Here is a 16,655-nt window from a genome sequence, read left to right on the forward strand (position 1 = left end):
TCATAATACGTCCTATATCATCCCTTCACCACACTACATGCCTCATGGCCGGTCAAAGTATCTATTGACATTCCTCTTTACAGCTATATTGAGAATTCAGAGATAGGGTTTGTGTGCATCTATCAATCCATCAACATGCCCAAGCCTTACAGATCGTACTCCTTCGAGGTTGGCCTCACACAATCCGCTTATTTGACGAGCATGCGCGCTAACGTCCTCTTTTACGGCGTATTCCTAGGAACTTCGCCTAGGTGACTACAAGAGAGGCCTGAAATAGCAAAAAAGCACAATGTGACCTGGTATGTCGCGGTCAGCGCTTCTGTTCGGAGATAGATCCGTGCCCGTCATTCCTTTCTTATTGAGCGTTGATGATCCGAGTATTATCGAATTGAGTGCAATTGAGTAGAAATAGTTCATTTCATGGCATTATCCCAGGTTAACAGACACGCCTTGACAATCAATAGACAAAATTGTAGTCTCGAGCAAACCAAGGCCAATTCGAAGCAAAAAAACACAAAAGCCCCATATACAAACCTAGCAGCTGAGCAATTACCTAGTTGATATTCAGCGAAACACCAAGCAGCGACACGAAAGCTCTAAGCCAACATAAACTTAAACAGCCCATCCATCTCCACCCACTGCCGTCCACACTTCCTCAAATACCCCTCAACAATCCCGCGCACAGTCCCAAACCGCACGCGATTAAACTCGACAAGTGCAGCAACACTCTCCTTCTTCTCACTACCACCACTCGGCCCCTTCTCCTTCTCCGCCGCAGCCTTCGCCTTATCCACATCCCACAGACTCGCAAAATACAACAGCTGGTTATACATCTGCTTCTCGGTGTACTCGTACGACATGCGGCCCAGACACCCCTCAGCGTACCCCTTGGGTCCAAGACACCGGTGTCCGTACACGCTGATCTGCCGCGTGCGGTTCCCGCACGCAGAGTCGTCGCAGACGAGCCAGCCCTCGTAGTACTTTGAGGTCTGGGCACGGATCTGCGACTCGAGTTGCGCGACGATTGTGAGGACGGAGAAGGTTTTCCCGCACGCGGCATTGGGGCAGATTATGCCATGGGGTGTGCACATGTGGAGTGAAGCGGAGAGGCCCTCGAAGATGGAGCGCTCCTTGCAGTGTCGGCATGTGAGCGTCAACCGCGCTGCGTTTTCGAAGCGTACGCTGTCCGGGATCTGGGACTCGAGGGGGAAGATCTCGGTGTTCTGCGAGGTGTTGTTGGCGGTGGTGTTGATTTGGTACTTGCGTGTGTCGAGGCCGAGGCATTCGGCGAGGCGGACGGCGTCAGTACCGGGGATCGGGGCGCAGAGACGTTCGATGGGTGGGAAGATTTGTTTAAGGAGGTAGAATTCGATGTCGGGCTTGAGGCCTGAGTCGGCTTTCATGACGTCTTGGAGGGTGTAGGAGCGTTTTGCTGGGGGGAGGGAGGAGGTTTCTGAGTCGCCGTTTGTGACGATGTAGGCGATAACGTCGTTGGGGCGGATTGTCTTGCCGCGGGCGAGCTCGCGGAGGGCGACTTGGGCAGGAGGCATGGTTTCTTTGTTAGGGTACTCTTCGGGACGTTTCGAGAGTTTCTAGACAGGTCAGTGTGCGTGTGAGAGAGAGGCTTGATAGATGCATACTGTGTAGATGACGTATTTTTGGACTGGGACAGTGTACTCCCTCATCTTGCCAGCAAGTTCCCGCAGGTAGTCATGGATTCTGTTGAGGACGACCTCCTGATCCTCGCCAGAAAGGACCTCGTTCAAGAGCCTTTGTGAAGCCTCCTTCGAGAGCGCGCAGTACTCACGTCTCTTCATATCGAGACCCTTGACCTCCAGCTTATCGACGTATTTGCCATCAACTTCGGTCATATTGACAGCAGCATACTTCTTCTTGGCGTGCAACAAGAGACGACGGAAGATGTTATCAATGTCAATCTCCAGCAGTCGGTAGCGCTCGTTGACGGAGTTCTTAAACTCCTGACCGACCTTGAGTGCATCGCTGACGGTGTCCATATTCGTGTTGATCATCACGGAATCAGTATCACCGTAAATGACCCTCAGCTGTTTGCTCTCTGCCAGTTCCTTGGTGCTCCGCAGAATCTCACGACCCTTGAACGTCGTGAGCATGGCCAGAGGACGGGCGTAGAAACGACTTTGCGTGTATCCCAAACAACCGTACATGGAGTTGGCGGTCAGCTTGAAGGCCAACTGCTTCGTGTCCCACAAGGCGAGTTGTTCAGGAGTCGCGCGCTTGTCCTTCATCAGCTTCTTCACTTCTCGTCGACGGCCGACGAGGGTTGCGATGAGGCGCGGGAGGATACCCTGCTCCGCATCGGAGGCAGGGACTTCTGGCACCTTTTCCTCGTTTTCATTCTCGCTCTGATAGATGTTAGCAACGGTACAATGAAAGCAGTGGGGAGACGTACCGAGGGCGTCCGATCAACCGTAGTGAAGCAAATGTTGTACTCCTGAATAATGCTGGGGTACAAACTGTTGAAATCCATGACAAGCACAAACCGGTCGTAAAGACCTCTCTCAGGTTCAAACACAAGACCACCCTTGTATTTGTCTTTCTTCTTCTTATCGGTAGTTTCGTCATCGTCTTCTTGAGCCTTTTCTTCCGCCTTCTGCAGTTTGGACGAGTACTTGTCAGGACAGATGTACTTGTTGCGGTGGAACTCGTGAAGCAGGATGTATTCGTTACGCTCAGCACGTGTACCACTCAGCGTTCGTGCCCAAGAATTGCCAGCAATGTTCGTGAGCACTTTGGTCAGAGACAGCATCTGAAGACGGAGAACCAGGGCGGCGATGAAGTAAGTATCAGTATCGCAGTGGTTCACAAAATTGACGAGCCCGTCCTTTGAAGTTGCCCATGTCTTGAGCGCTGCTTCGATGTCGATTTCTTGCCTTGCGTTGCCTGACCCAAGGTAGAGATCGCACATTTCCGTCAAACTCCAAGACTGACATTTCATCATGAGAGACTATTGCTGTTAGTTTGGGAGTCCTCAAAAAGGGAATGAATATTTTACCTTGCCCATGTCGTTGGCCACATCACAGACTAATCGTCCCGCCACGAGGTGCCTTTCAGTAAAAAATCCGCCTCCTCGATTGAAGTTCTTAGGCCACTCTCCACGCTTCAATCGACCCAGACGGTGCCAGCCAGGCGTCTTCTTTTCCTTCAATCTGCTAAGCAGAATGCTGAGGTCGACTTCCTGTAGCTGATGGCCCATCAGAACATCTGGGTCCATCTTGTCAAACAAAGCCAAGAACTTGCTCAGCAAGAACTGTTCGCTCTTCTCCAGCAAATATGTTCCTCGTTGTTTCCGAATATCAGCTTCGAAGTTCACCGGATATGAGGAACCCGCAGGCCGCATGACCGTGAAAGTCTTGCAAGGAAGCTTTTCCGGAGGAGCGGTCTCTGTCAGCGAGACATTCTCGTAGACTCGCGCGCTGGCGATCAAGATCTCTTGCTTGTTCTCCTTGACATTAAGCTGTGTTCGGAAGGCAAGGCTCATCAACGTGAGAGTGGGTGGGTCGAGGTTCTCAGTGTCAGGAACTGGCGAGATAAGTGCTGGTTTTGATGTCGCACATTCGAACTTACACCAGGAGGCGTTATTGACAGCGGAGAAGTCGGCTTCGTCGAATTGAAGCCAGCAGGGGCCCATGATGTTTTTCCAGAGGATAAATTGCTCGAACAAGGAAGTGTTCGTTCCGAAAACATGTGAGAAGGTCTCTCCCTTGGTTTCCATGGGAAGTGCGGGCTTGTCATATGGGTAAAGGAGCTTCAGGTACTGCGTCTCTTTCGGCACGCCGGGCATCTCGAATGCATACTTGCGAGTGCATTCCTTGATCTTGTGCATATTCACTTTCAGCCTCGACATCATCTGATCGACTTCATGGTAGACGTCTTCCATGTCGATCTCCTCGTCAGTGGTTTGGCCCTGCTTCTGTCTGTATTCTCTGGGAAGGAAGTAGAGCTTCCGGAGAATCTGATCGATCTTGACGAATGCACTCGCGTAGGAGCCCGTTTTCTTGTTCTTCACCTTTCCGAATAAGCACAGGCTGCCATTAATTTCTGTGTAGTCTAGCCAGAACATGCGTAGGCTTCCGTCTTCCTCAACCACATCCTGAGGCCGAAGCTTTCCGAAGACACGCGACTCAGACGATGCTGGGCTGCTGAGGACGTTCAGCTTGTTGCGTACATCGTTCCAAGAGGCGTCGACTTCTGCGCCAGGCTTCACAGGAGAAGAGCTAGCGGGTGTCGGGTACAACTCCTTCTTGAGCTTCAGTGGAGGTCGGCTGCCAGAGATGTTGATACTTGGTGCCTTGGATTCATGATGACCGGTGGCTTGTACAACTTCCATCAGGTCGTCATCGTCGTCTTCGGGTTCTTTCTTTATAGGGACAATCGCTTTCCGCTCCACTGCTTTTGTGACTGGTGACGAAGGGATCGGGTCGCTCATGGGAATATCATCGTCGTCTGCATGAAAGAGGGGTGCATCGTCATTATCCAGGTCGAGCGTCGGTTCTTCAACGGGCGAGACAGGGTCACTGTTTTCATCTCTTCGTTTGGGCTTCGGCGTGCGTGTCTTTTCGGAAAGGGGAGGGGACAGGATGCGGACTTTTCGGCGGGTTTCCGACTTGACGATGTTGTGCTTAGGGATTTTGTTCGAGACCACGTTCGTGTCGACTTCGCCTAGGAGGTCCGCCATGAAAGCATCGTCTTCTGCTGTAGCAACGGGCTTGAACAAGTTAGTGAACCGCCGCCACCAAATCCTTCATTCTCAAACTGGCCGCTCACCTTGGGCTTCGGAGCAGCAGCAGCCGCACCACTATTGAAGTATTTTGAGATGCCGTTGTTAATCTTCTCTTTACGCTGCTTCTCTTCCTCGCGCTTGCGCTTCGCAGCTTTACTCCGAGCAGGCAGTTCGTCGTCCTCGCTCTCCTCATCACTGTATCCTCCGTTCCGCTCATTCCACACCTCGCGACCATCATCCGCGTAACCCTCACCATTGTCGTCGACAACGAAATCGTCCTCGTCAAGTCTATTCCGGATGACCTTCTTGTATCCCTCCTCGTCAACTTCCTCGTAGATATCGCCCTGCTCCTCGATTTCGTACGTCGACAGACGCTTTTTCCCCGAGGCACGGAGGGCCCGCAGCTCAGCGAGTCTAGCACGGGCGGACGCCATTGTGATTCCGTGTTTCGTGCTGGGCGAATTATTCCATGAAGGTGAGGGTCATAGATTGAAAAATGAGAGTACCGACCGTGTGGATTCGCGCATTGGGGTTTCTTAGTTGTTTTGGGGAAGGGATGGTAACTACGGAGTAATCTGCGAAGCGTCGCGCGGAAATGGTGCGGCGACGCGTTTGGAGACGCGGTGTGGACGCGACACTCCCCGCCAATCCCCGTTAATTGGTTTTGCATCTACGACAGCTCCACTCGCAGGTGTTGGTCAATTGCTATTTAGTCGCTGTCCAGAATTATCTTAGATTCCAATCGCGGTGATTTTAAGTGCTGAGTCCACAAAATATTGCATCCAAACGCCGCTAATTTGTCCAGAACCGATTCGCCCTCTAGTACCCTTCATAACACTAATCCGACCAGTCGACATTGGAGTCAGCATCGCTAAATTCTTCTGCGATTCTGTCAGTCCTTGCTTGAGAATCTGAGCAGAGAGGAAGAAACATACCTTGAGCAAGACCAAAATCGAACGAACCCTGCAACTTCTCCGCAAGGATTTCGCGAATCATCGCCTGCGTCTCTTCCGGAAAATTCACACCCGAGATCGCGTTGAGTATGGATAGATTGAAACCTCTGTTATCAGGCCCAAGACGCGTGATGAAGTCAATAACCCCATCTGCTGTGAAGTTGCTCATGGCATAGATCACCAGACTCTTGAGTCTCGGAAGACACGAGAATGCATCCCATACAGAGTCATTGAAGGCCTCGCCACTGATCCAGAGTCTCTCCAGTTTCGGGAGAAAGGGAGTCAAAGCCATGACGTGGTCCATGGTAAACCAATCAGATACATCTTTCAGTTCGAGTTCTCGGAGGTTCGTGAGCTCGCTTACGGCTTGGACGAGGTTGTCGTTGTCGAGGGGAAACTCGCTCCCTTCGCCTCGCAGGTAGAGGTACTCCAAGGACTGTTGATGGTCAAGGGAGGCGAGAAAGTCGCGGCTGTTGAGCAGCAGGTAGCCGGCAAAGGAGAGAGTTGTGAGCCTGATGTCGGGCTCCTGCAAGACTCTCGTGAGCAAATCGTCATCTTTCATGAAGTTCCTTAGCTCTAGGCGCTTCAACTTCTTGCACATGCGCATCCACTCAGCGACCTTGTTGACAGTCTCATAGAACTCGTTGTTCCACTCAGTGCGCACCGAGTCGCAGAGTGAGAGAACCTCTAATGCTGGGAACGCCCCTAGCGAGGAAAGTTCTCGAATTGTATCGACTTCAAGACTGGTTAATTTCAGCTCCACCAACGAGTCCTTCTGTGTCCCTAAAGCTTTGATGGATCGGGGGCCAAGACGAGAGAAGCTGAGTATCTCGAAATGCTCTAGAGAACTGGGTCGGAGGGTATTGAACAGCTCCTCTGCCTCTGCCTCTGTGTTGTCAGGCGGCCCACCTGGCCGGAGACTCTGCCTAAGATCATGTGAGCTTGGGCTTTGATTACTTCGATAGGCCATACCAGATATATATCCTGAGCTGTTTGAAATCAGGACAATGGTCGCGGATTTTTTTGCCTACTTGCTGTGATAGTGCAGAGCCCGTCCAAACACTCAGGCTCTGTAGCTGGGGCAACCCCTCAATCCAATCGTTCAGTGTCGTTGATGGAACTGGCATCATCATCAGAGGGAATCTTGTATCGCTGTGTGAGACCTACCATCGCAGGATATGCCTCGTATCCGGGAGTTGTTCTTTGCGATGGCTTTGAATAATGAGCTCACAACCCACAAAAATGAAACAGCCTAGAACGTCATTGGAGAGAGACTACTAACCTGATCCAAGTTTCACCTTGATCCATTCACTATCAGGAAGATTCCTCGGTGAACGACGCCGCTTGTTCCCCTCGGAGACATATTCGCGCGACACGAATTCTGCAAGTTCTGGCGTAAAAAGCTCGCTAGACCATTTAGAATGACATACACGCTTCAAGCATGGCGACTTACTCCTTGACAGTCGATCCCGAGCCCAACAGGTTCCCCAGATCATCAAGATCCAGGTATCGTATATAGTTATAGTAGGGGAGATAAGTAAGGTCTAACGTAGAGAGAACAATAGACCGCCATAGCGTAACCCATTTCTTCAGCGTTGAATTCGAATCACTCTTCTGAGCTGCCGAAGACACGCCCGGCCTTCGAGCTATGAATCGCTCGTCTTCAATTCCTCCACCCCTCAACGGCGAAGCGTCGTAGATCCTGGCAAAACATAAGCCTCGAGTGACTGATGGGAGCCACCACTACCGTCAGTACTGTGCTAAACTTACCGATACAGAATAGACAGCGCATGTTCAGTAAAATATCTCGACGCAAGAGCACACTGATACAAGCTGTTGAAATCTCTCTCTTCCCCGAGGTTATCAAGGACCATAAAGAGAATCTCACTAGGCAGGGTGACAGCCATTTTGCAAGACTCGAACTTCAACCACCCCTAAAGCCAGGCGCGATTTATTCGGCGTGCCCGATCAACATCTCCTCCGATTTTAGATGAATTCTGATGTTGTTGATGAGTTGTGGTGACGTTGGATTCCTGGGCAGCAGCTCACTCCCATCAGCCGGCTGCTTACGTAACCTCGCGTTCTTGTTCCTGGACCAGACGATGGCTTCGACACGCCCTGACACGATAGAGCAGAAGGGGCAAGCCCATCGAATTCAAGGCAGACGAAGTGATTTCAACATTAAAGGGCTGTTTTATTTTTTTTGGACCTGGCTCCTAATGGAAAATCGGGCGCGATAAGAACAATGACAGCCTTATCATTCTCCCTCCTGCCTGGGTCACTGCTTCGACTGCACGAAGCCCTCGTATGTCTAGCGAAATTCAGCGATACCGTGTCTATCGAGGCCGAGCCTGAGTTTGTACGTATTCCACACTGCTTTCATAGGTTTTGGAACATCTCTGACGTGAAATCCAGCTTCGTCTGAGCGCGCTCAACTCGAGTAAAACGGCATACTCTGCATTCGCCTTTGACTCATATGCCTTCTTTGAGAACTATGACCTTAATGCGGACAGGAATGCCGGGCGCTCTCGGTCTCGTGGAGAGAAGTTTAGCTGTCAAGTATACTTGAAGGTGTGGCGTTCAATGCTCAGAGACCTATTGATCTTTTCTGATTTCTCGTTGCAGGCACTACTTTCTGTCTTCAAGGGAAGAACAGGTGGGAGAGACAAAGACACGGCAGTTGAGCGCTGTGAATTCGAGGTGCATGAGGATCCGGACGAGACGGAATGTCGGCTTGTTATCAAGATGATATGTGGACTTGGTTGGCTCATCCCCTCTTTCCACCGGGTTTGTGTCGCTTACGATGAGATCAGGCGTGATCAGATTGTACAAACTCACGTACGAATCTACGGCCATACAACACGCCATATTCGACAGATCCACAGCGATCAACGAATGGAGCATCGAGCCAAAGTTCCTGAAAGAGATAACAGACCACTTCAGCCCTTCGGCGGAGCAACTGGACATTTACTCGGAGAACACCAAGGTTATTTTCACCAGCTTCACGGCCAAAATTACACATGGAAACGGTATGATTCTAAAGAGCCCGCGTCGAGATTGTACTGACTTGATTATATAGAGGTCCTCAAACAACCAGTCCATACTTCAGTTGCTATCGACAAGGCAGATTTCGAGCAATTCATGGCTAATGACGGAGTCCACGTCGCCATCAGCTTGAAGGACTTTAGAGCCGTCATCGCACATGCCGAGACCGCGAGGATAATGATCACCGCACTATACACCCGTCCCTGCCGACCGCTGCAGCTTGCTTACGACTTTGAGGGCATCAGAACAGAATTCACACTCATGACGACCGGCGACCCGGGGCCGGAGGACGTCCCGACATCTTCGAGGCCGGTACCGCAGCTGTCGGCGCGACAAACCCCTGCACCGGCACCGGTTGGTCAAGCAAGCAACTTGGCAAACTCGACCAGTTCAACCAGCTCGAGACAGATGCCTCCCCCGCGTGGCCGACCCATCCGTCCTCTTACAGGGACATCATCGCGAGTCGAGCCAGCTGAGCCAAGCACCCAAGCTACAGCCCCGCCGGCTTCGTCTCTCAAGTTCGATAGCCTGTTTGTGCCGGCAGATGACGATAGGCAGTGGGATGTAGCGGAAGATGACGAAGCCGAGGCCGAAGCCGAGGACATGCTCGGCTGGGACGCGAGTGCTGATCTAGTAGGCTTCCTGTCTGCCTTGTTGGTGGTATCGCTTGCTAACAAAGTATCCAGGATAACCCCGATAGCCTAGGACCGCGGTTGCGGGACAGCGAACCCAGCTTCGGGAACCAGATGGACATAAGCCATCAGGATGCAATGGGAATCCCGCCGACGCAGCGAATGTCACAGGTGTGTTAATCCCATAATCGCCGGTTGTGTCAAGAGCTAACGAATCGTAGCTTCATGGACTTGGGCTTTTCGACTGAAGATCAGTCCGATCAACTCACTCACCTCGATCCCTGCGCAACGGGCATTAGACCAACCGATCCAAACTCACGACCCGATAACCCAACTAGTCGCACAGCCCGCCCCAACACCAACAGCCTCAAACCCCTTCTCGGGAAGAGGTACCGGGCTACACACGCCCTTGACGTTGCCCTGCGCATCTATACCCGGCCCACAGTTCCCATGCTCTCCCCACCCGAACGCCACAACACTGCGATCCTCCAACAGAGTGACAACATGCTCACTCCCCACCGCGACCTGCTTCACACCTCGCAGATCATCCGGCGGCAACTGTCCCCGATCATTCCGACCCCAAGCTAGAATAGAGCGATCCTTCTGATGTACATAGACCCCATGCCAGCTAGCGCCAATTGTCTGATACCCCTTCACACTCTTGGAGCCAGAACCTGTTCCAGAACCGGATATAGGGATCCCAGCCCGAATCCCCCACTTATCTCCCGCCGCCCCAAGGACCACAAACTCCCCAGCCTCGCGATCGCCACAGAAAACTGTAAACTCCCGACCACACGCAGCACCTGAGACGCGGAACGGCACACCCTCGATCTTCACAGGTGACCAGGCGATCTTCTTCGGAATCGCCGACTCCCCTAGCTGCCCCTTCCGCGCCCCGCCCCAACCATACATATCCCCATTTGACAGAACGGCGACCGTATGTCCCATCCCGCTCGCAATCCTCGTAATCATGGCGCCCCGCGGCGGGAAATTGGGAATCCGCGCCGCTGTACTCGTTTGCGTGGTATCTGTTCCGAGACCCAGCTCGCCTTTGGCGCCAGAACCGAGGACGTACAACGTATCTCTGTCTTCTTCTACATCTGTAGGACGCGCAGGGACGAGAAACGTCGCCTCCCACGTCGCCGAGACATCCTTGAAGACATCGTAGACCTTTCCCGTCGCTTCGTCCTGGATAACAACGCGCCTGAAACGGTACAGAGGCTTTGAATCATCCGTAGAACCGCTCAGCACACCAATACCCAACGTCGATACCGAACTCGGCTGCCCTCCACCTCCACACCTCCCATCCTCATTACACCCCGCCGCATAAACCCGCCCATCACCCAAAAGGACAAGCGTATGGTTTCCGCCCGCGACGATACGCGCGACGCTTGTATCGCGGTCGCCGCTGGTAGCACCATCGACATCGGTATCGACATCTTCGAAAATGCACCGTGTCGGGAATGAGACGTCGTCGTCGTGCCCGATGCCTAGTTGGCCCGATCCGTTTGAGCCGAATGCGTAGAGGGTTGGGTGTCGGGGCATGATTCTGGTTTATGTTCTCTCTTTTGTTTTTGGTTTGGCTAGGGGCTTGGAAAACATTTAGGTAACGAAATGATTGAGAATGTATATCTATAGGGAATGCGAAGATATATAAACAGGTGCTTGTTGTGACTTGTGAGGGGTGTTGACTGGGCGGTACGAGAAAATTGCGACCGCCTCGCTTATTGATTGCCTGAGGCGGCTTAGTGAAGATTTTAGAGCGGCAGAATCCGTGTCCGCATTTGGTTTAGTGTGGCGATCGTGCGGGGGTGAAGAAAAACGAAGTTGCAGTCTTGCAGATCGGCGATGGAGTCATAAGAGTGTCATGATTCATCAATGGAACGTTAGGCTTATGAGCAGAACTGACATCATGGTACTTCTTCTTGTGATGAAATTGATGCATTTACAACAATTGATTATTGTGTAAGCATTGAGTCTATGTACTGGGGGTATGAAACGCATCCGCCTGCTCGATAATGCTTCGAGGAAAGAATAATAGAAACAACGATAGGAACTGGTGTACTCTTTCACAGATGGCAAATCCGTAGAGCTGAAAAGGGGTATAAACAAGGTGCACAATTCAAATAGCTTATTTTTCAACCGAGGTGGCCGATGAGTCGTCTCCTGCTCGCGCGGCTGGGGGAAGAGCAAAGTTATCACCCTTGTTGGGCTTCTCCTCCATACCGCGGAACATGGGACTCGTGCGGTGGAAGTAGGAGTGGACGTGACCCTGAAGGAGATCCTCGTCGGTTTCGTCTTCCATAGCCTTGTCCTTCTCAGTAATCCTTGAGCTCATGGCAGCTTCCCACTCGGCGCGGAACTCCTCAACCTTCTGCTTGTAGTCGAGTTCGGCGTCATAGTACTTGCCCTTTCCACGGAAGCGCTCCCAGATGGAAAGGTGCTTGGGGTGGACAGCGGGTCCGTGGTATTCTTCCTCGCGACCCTCACGGAGGTACTTCCAGCGCCGCTCTTGCTCCTTCAAGTCGAGTCCAGTGGTGTCAGGGAGGAAGAGCCAGGTTAGAATGACACCTGCGAGACCGAACCACGGAACGACGTAGAACTTCTGTTGTGTGGTGATGTAGTTGTAAAGGACCGAGGCGAGGAGAGCACCGAGCTTACCGGCAGCCGCGGAGAGACCGTGGGCGGTAGCGCGGATGGGAGTAGGGAAGACCTCGGCGGCGACCAAGAAGGTGACCGAGTTGGGTCCGAACTGGTTGAAGAAGGAGCTCAAGAAGTACATAGCTTGGAACTCCTTGATGTGCTCGGGGGAGGTGTAGTATTCAAAGTTGAATGCGGGAACAATGAAGAGGATAAAGTCCATCATGAAACCGACGATCTGCATCCATTTGCGCCCATAGAGCTTGTTGTCGATCAGGAAAGAAGCAAGGTAGTAACCCACGAGGGAGACTCCGACGTTGCACAAGTTCCAGAGCCAACCAGGCATGATAGACTCGGTGTGAGGACTGATGACCTTGATGAACTCGGACTGGAACAGTTTGTTTCCGTAGAAGAAGACGTCGTTGGCAAACCAGGCACCGGCAGTCGCAACGAGACGGAAACCAAAGTGCTTGAAGGTCAATTGAAGCGACTTGATATCGTACCCAGTAACCGAAGCCTTCTTCTTGGCCGCCTGGAGCTGCTTGCTAGCAGCCTTCATGTGGTACGCACGGTAGTACACGAGCCACAGGGTACCGACAGCGGGGATGGCGAAAGAGACACGGTAAGTCCACTGAGAAGAGACGGTCGAGTACGAAGGGTTGCCGCTGCCATGGTGGAAGCAAAGCAGCAGGATAATGAGCAAGACCTGGTTGAAGAACTGACCCCAACCCTGCATCAAGAAAGCGCTGGTAACCTTGCGGCCACGGTGCAGGCGGTCCTCTTTCGTAGAGACCTTGCCGGAACCAACAGCGTTCTCCATACCACTGGTCGCAGTCATGGGATATTCACCACCTGCAGGAGATTAGCAAGACGAATTATGAACACGAGACGTTCTTTGGCACTCACCAACACCAATGCCATAGAAGAACAGAGACCAGGCGTAGCAGATAATCCAGCCATTCTGAGTAACTCCCCAGGCCGCGGTAAGCATCAAAAGACCGACAAACATGATTGCGGCATCCTGAATCAAACCCCATCGTCGACCGAGCCTGTAATTCAACTATGAGAAAGTGTCCCTCAAACAATCGCGACCGTTCACATACCAGTCACCAACAATTCCAACCAGAATCTGGCCAACAATGATACCGCAGATCTCGAGATAATCGATCGCATTGAGCCATTGAGCATTGCAAATTTCGTGAGTGGACCAACAGGAGGGGAAGGCAGCTTGGAAGAGGGGTTTTAGGTTTCCGATCGAGAACAGGACGTAACTAACAAAAATACCGATTAGTACTTTTTCTCTCGCGTGTGGGGACGAGCGCAGCTTACCCTTCCAGACCAAGACCAGCACCAGGGAGGACCATGTTCCGGAAATAATAAGAGACCGGGGACAGAGGATCCTTCTTGGTCATCTCCCAGATGTCCCTGAGCTCACGCTTGGCCTCGCCCGCATCGTACGAGCTAACAAACTTGATCTTCTTGAACAGAGACAAGTCCGCCCAGTATGTGCCGTCCGCGGTATAGCTGTCGTCCGGACGAATGAGAGCGTCGAAAGCTCCCTTCTCGTTGATATCCATGTCCTCTAGCGGCGCGTGGTCGCCCGTCATATCGGGCCCATGGGGCGCACGTGGTCCAAAATCAGCCATCGTGTCGTCTCGCCGCAGTTCTCAAAGCTTCACGGCACTGGCGCACAAGCCGGAGACTCTTGGCCGAGTGGTCAAGAGGTTGAGAGACGGGTGAGCCGTGCTTGGGACGGGCTTGGTGTTGTCTTGGGACAAGGGAACTGACGAGTTATTTGCGTCGAGGCGTCACGAAGGATGTAAGCCAAGTAGGACAAGACAGTGAGAGTTATATAGCGAGGGAAAATCTCTGGAAGAAGGCGGAAGCGGGCAGCCAGACTCCTTCGGCGACTCGGGCACATGCGAGAACGGTGGCGTATGATAAGTCGGTGGATGTCTGGGCTGATCCAGCAAGCGACCAGGTTCCACTGCAGTTGAGGACGGAACCTTCCTCTGACTGGCAGACTGGCGGGGGGTGGACTGGTGCCCAGAGCAGCACAACGTGGGTAGTGCTACTCGCCGAGAGGTGCTAAGTGGACGCCCCCTCCTGGGCAAGCCGAAGCAGGTTTCAATCGCCTCATCTCACGCGCATCTCGTCGGATGGACATGGAATCGCCATCGAAAATCTGTGGAATTTTCAGCTTGGCGGCGGAACCAGGTTCGCCAGTTGCGGAAAGCGGGACAGGGCCTTTTTTTTTCTCAGATCGCCCTGAGCCTCCCGACCAATCATTCGCGCACGTGTAGGCAGAATCTCGGGTCCGATGCACAGATCTGCCTGCACCGCCTTCCCAACGCAGATCCCCCCCGGTTGCGGATTGTCCAATCACCACCCCGCACTTCTGCACGAGGTCAGAAAATGTTGGGGGGTAACGCACTGCGCTGCATCTCCGCGACTCGATGTGTCAGTGGCCCCTCCCACGCAGGTCAAATAGCGGATGGGGAAAGAGGTCAAGTGCGCTCCTTCCATCTCGGGCTCCTCGTTTCGATCTAAGCCACCGAGTTACGAATGGGGGTACACAACCCAGTCTCTGTCGTGTAAACCGGCTGTTCGCTGGCCTCGACAGGCTCCAGGATTATCACTTGGCTTAGAGTCGAGGTACGTCCTCTCGAGTAGGTAGTATACCACTACCTACTACCTACTACCTAGGTACTACGTTGTATATTTTGGGATGGCCGATTCGCTAACCGTGATTCGCCAATACGAAGGTGGTAGACAAATCCGCGCCACGCATCGTCATGTTCATGCTGCATGATGATAAAGGTTGTGTCATTGCAATTGCCGAGTCGATTCCACGGTCGTAGGCTTGTCATTCTGCTATGATAGTGTCGAATCCTCGGGTGTGCCCGCTCTCGGCCTGTCATCAATTGATCCAAATGTCATCCCTCACATACGCCAGTCTCCGCACGTGGCTCTGTCCCCTACGTTCATAGGAGGGGCGAACTGAAGTGGCATTCCGATTCACGGCTACCATGAACCGCCTCCATCGGATGACGAGGCCTAATCAACATTTCTTGCTCGCTGTCACCTATACGCTCAGCACGCATTCCGCTCTAAAATCTCGCTGGACCTCTCTTGCTTCCTTTGGCGACTCAGATGAGGTGAAAACCCCACGATGTCTGACATGAGACAACGAACTGAAATCTGGATCGATAGTAATCATTATCTAGTACGCCCGAGCGATATACTTCCATCTAGTCCCACCCGTCGTCTGATGCATGCTAGGGTGGAGCATAATCACTTTCGGTGGGACCGTGTTGGAGAGCTATCTTCCAAGCTATCGCAGGGTCTACAATTGCGTGCCCAGTCGATTTGGAGCTTCAGCGAACGTGATAACAGTCCGGCTGGTATCAAGCACATAAGCCTTACGCCGCTGACTCTGGAATCTTGCGGCGTAATGCTTCGCAATGCTTAGCCAGGCTTGGCCGTCTAGCCCCTATTCAGCTGATCGACGGGCAACAATTATTAGCGACGTGACGCAGGATGGTGGCCAGATCTGACCCGCATTGATCTAAAACGCGCAGTTTCCTCTCGAAGCGGCAATGGTACCGTGGCTGACTCGCTTTGAGAGCGCTAATCGGCCTGCTTCAAAGCTCACATTCAGCGCCCAGCGCCGGCGAATCCGGGAAACGGCGCGCCTCGAACTTGCGCCCTGGTCAGGAAGTCAAGCCTATTACAAATTGGAGGAGATGGTCATCATTATTGAGCATACAGCTATGTTTGTGAATCTTGAACTTTCCAGAAATGCATCCCGCGCACGTGCGAAAACTATTCGCTTTGAGGCTATCATAAGTTTTCTAGATTGATGTTTGACCACCCTCCTAGTCGGATCAGTCGGCTTCTCTACTTTTAGAATCACAAAAAAAAATGAAACTCGCTCGCGGATGGTCACTCGATCCCTCGAAGCGTGGGATTTTGAGCTACTCCTTACTTCGAGCTTCCGACGGAATGATATGTCGAACATCCGAGAGTGAGTTACCATAATCAGCGCCAAACAATCGAGCATGGAAGTGTCGTGGAACCTAAGCATAGCCCCTGCAGAATGCATATGATGCGCTGGCGTTCTGGATCGCGTTGCAAGGCCATCCTTACTGAAAGTCTTATATGGACATGTTGTTCCCCTTGCATTCCGCTCGAAGCCTAACTCTGGTATATCGTTTGCCTCTTTCTCGTCGCAAGAAACGGGCTGATGTGCTTGACTTCTGCCATCCCATTCTGTCGTGGATATCTTTTCCGCGATCGACGAGGCAGGTTGACATGATAGATCTTTGAATTGTCCTACCGTGCTGATTATAGTGCAAGATATCATCCGGCCATGTCTCCCCACTTGATTCTGCTGAAAGTCGGGCTGACAACAGTTGTTGCGCTGTTCATACCCCTTTGAAACTTGCAGCTCACATATTCACAGCCACCTCAGAACTGCCAACCTTTCGAGGATACGCCGCATAGCACACCACTGGATCAACAACAATTGATCATTGCACATCACTAGCTAATATGCAGAGGATTATCTGTTGAAAGCCACGCCGGAGACGGGCCAGACCTCACCTTTGAGCTAAACTTGGCATG

The 16,655-nt window shown here is 52.3% G+C and overlaps 6 protein-coding genes across 6 annotated transcripts; 1 reads left to right on the forward strand and 5 right to left on the reverse strand.

Annotated features, from left to right (window-relative positions):
* Positions 1–392: 392 nt before the first annotated feature.
* Positions 393–5,309, reverse strand: BJX68DRAFT_229089 (DNA-directed DNA polymerase alpha catalytic subunit POL1). The gene is made up of 5 exons (XM_071038960.1): positions 4,804–5,309; positions 3,032–4,744; positions 2,429–2,983; positions 1,641–2,381; positions 393–1,592 (listed from the first exon to the last, which is right to left on the reverse strand). Exons 1-5 carry the CDS (start codon positions 5,191–5,193, stop codon positions 597–599), a joined length of 4,395 nt encoding a protein of 1,464 aa, XP_070903085.1. The 5' UTR covers positions 5,194–5,309; the 3' UTR covers positions 393–596.
* A 142-nt stretch (positions 5,310–5,451) lies between these two features.
* On the reverse strand, positions 5,452–7,724 carry BJX68DRAFT_229094 (uncharacterized protein). Its single transcript, XM_071038961.1, has 7 exons — positions 7,483–7,724; positions 7,166–7,414; positions 6,995–7,119; positions 6,880–6,924; positions 6,685–6,832; positions 5,695–6,638; positions 5,452–5,640 (listed from the first exon to the last, which is right to left on the reverse strand). Exons 1-7 carry the CDS (start codon positions 7,617–7,619, stop codon positions 5,597–5,599), a joined length of 1,692 nt encoding a protein of 563 aa, XP_070903086.1. The 5' UTR covers positions 7,620–7,724; the 3' UTR covers positions 5,452–5,596.
* Positions 7,725–7,957: 233 nt separating this feature from the next.
* On the forward strand, positions 7,958–9,637 carry BJX68DRAFT_263119 (putative DNA repair protein rad9; the record flags this gene model as incomplete). Its single annotated transcript, XM_071044598.1, has 7 exons — positions 7,958–8,071; positions 8,128–8,283; positions 8,338–8,473; positions 8,526–8,741; positions 8,792–9,390; positions 9,444–9,560; positions 9,611–9,637. 7 exons carry the CDS (start codon positions 7,958–7,960, stop codon positions 9,635–9,637), a joined length of 1,365 nt encoding a protein of 454 aa, XP_070903087.1.
* Positions 9,584–11,048, reverse strand: BJX68DRAFT_178758 (RCC1 domain-containing protein). Its single transcript, XM_071037175.1, has one exon. The coding sequence runs from the start codon at positions 10,932–10,934 to the stop codon at positions 9,705–9,707; it is 1,230 nt and encodes a 409-aa protein (XP_070903088.1). The 5' UTR covers positions 10,935–11,048; the 3' UTR covers positions 9,584–9,704.
* A 149-nt stretch (positions 11,049–11,197) lies between these two features.
* On the reverse strand, positions 11,198–14,253 carry BJX68DRAFT_229102 (putative MFS phosphate transporter). The gene is made up of 4 exons (XM_071038962.1): positions 13,359–14,253; positions 13,133–13,300; positions 12,936–13,078; positions 11,198–12,881 (listed from the first exon to the last, which is right to left on the reverse strand). The coding sequence occupies exons 1-4, from the start codon at positions 13,673–13,675 to the stop codon at positions 11,521–11,523; spliced, it is 1,989 nt and encodes a 662-aa protein (XP_070903089.1). The 5' UTR covers positions 13,676–14,253; the 3' UTR covers positions 11,198–11,520.
* A 1,377-nt stretch (positions 14,254–15,630) lies between these two features.
* Positions 15,631–16,523, reverse strand: BJX68DRAFT_178832 (uncharacterized protein). Its single transcript, XM_071037176.1, has one exon. The coding sequence runs from the start codon at positions 16,393–16,395 to the stop codon at positions 15,760–15,762; it is 636 nt and encodes a 211-aa protein (XP_070903090.1). The 5' UTR covers positions 16,396–16,523; the 3' UTR covers positions 15,631–15,759.
* Positions 16,524–16,655: the final 132 nt, after the last annotated feature.

This window comes from Aspergillus pseudodeflectus (assembly GCF_044049435.1).
Source record: "Aspergillus pseudodeflectus strain CBS 756.74 chromosome Unknown BJX68scaffold_6, whole genome shotgun sequence".
Taxonomy (NCBI): domain Eukaryota; kingdom Fungi; phylum Ascomycota; class Eurotiomycetes; order Eurotiales; family Aspergillaceae; genus Aspergillus; species Aspergillus pseudodeflectus.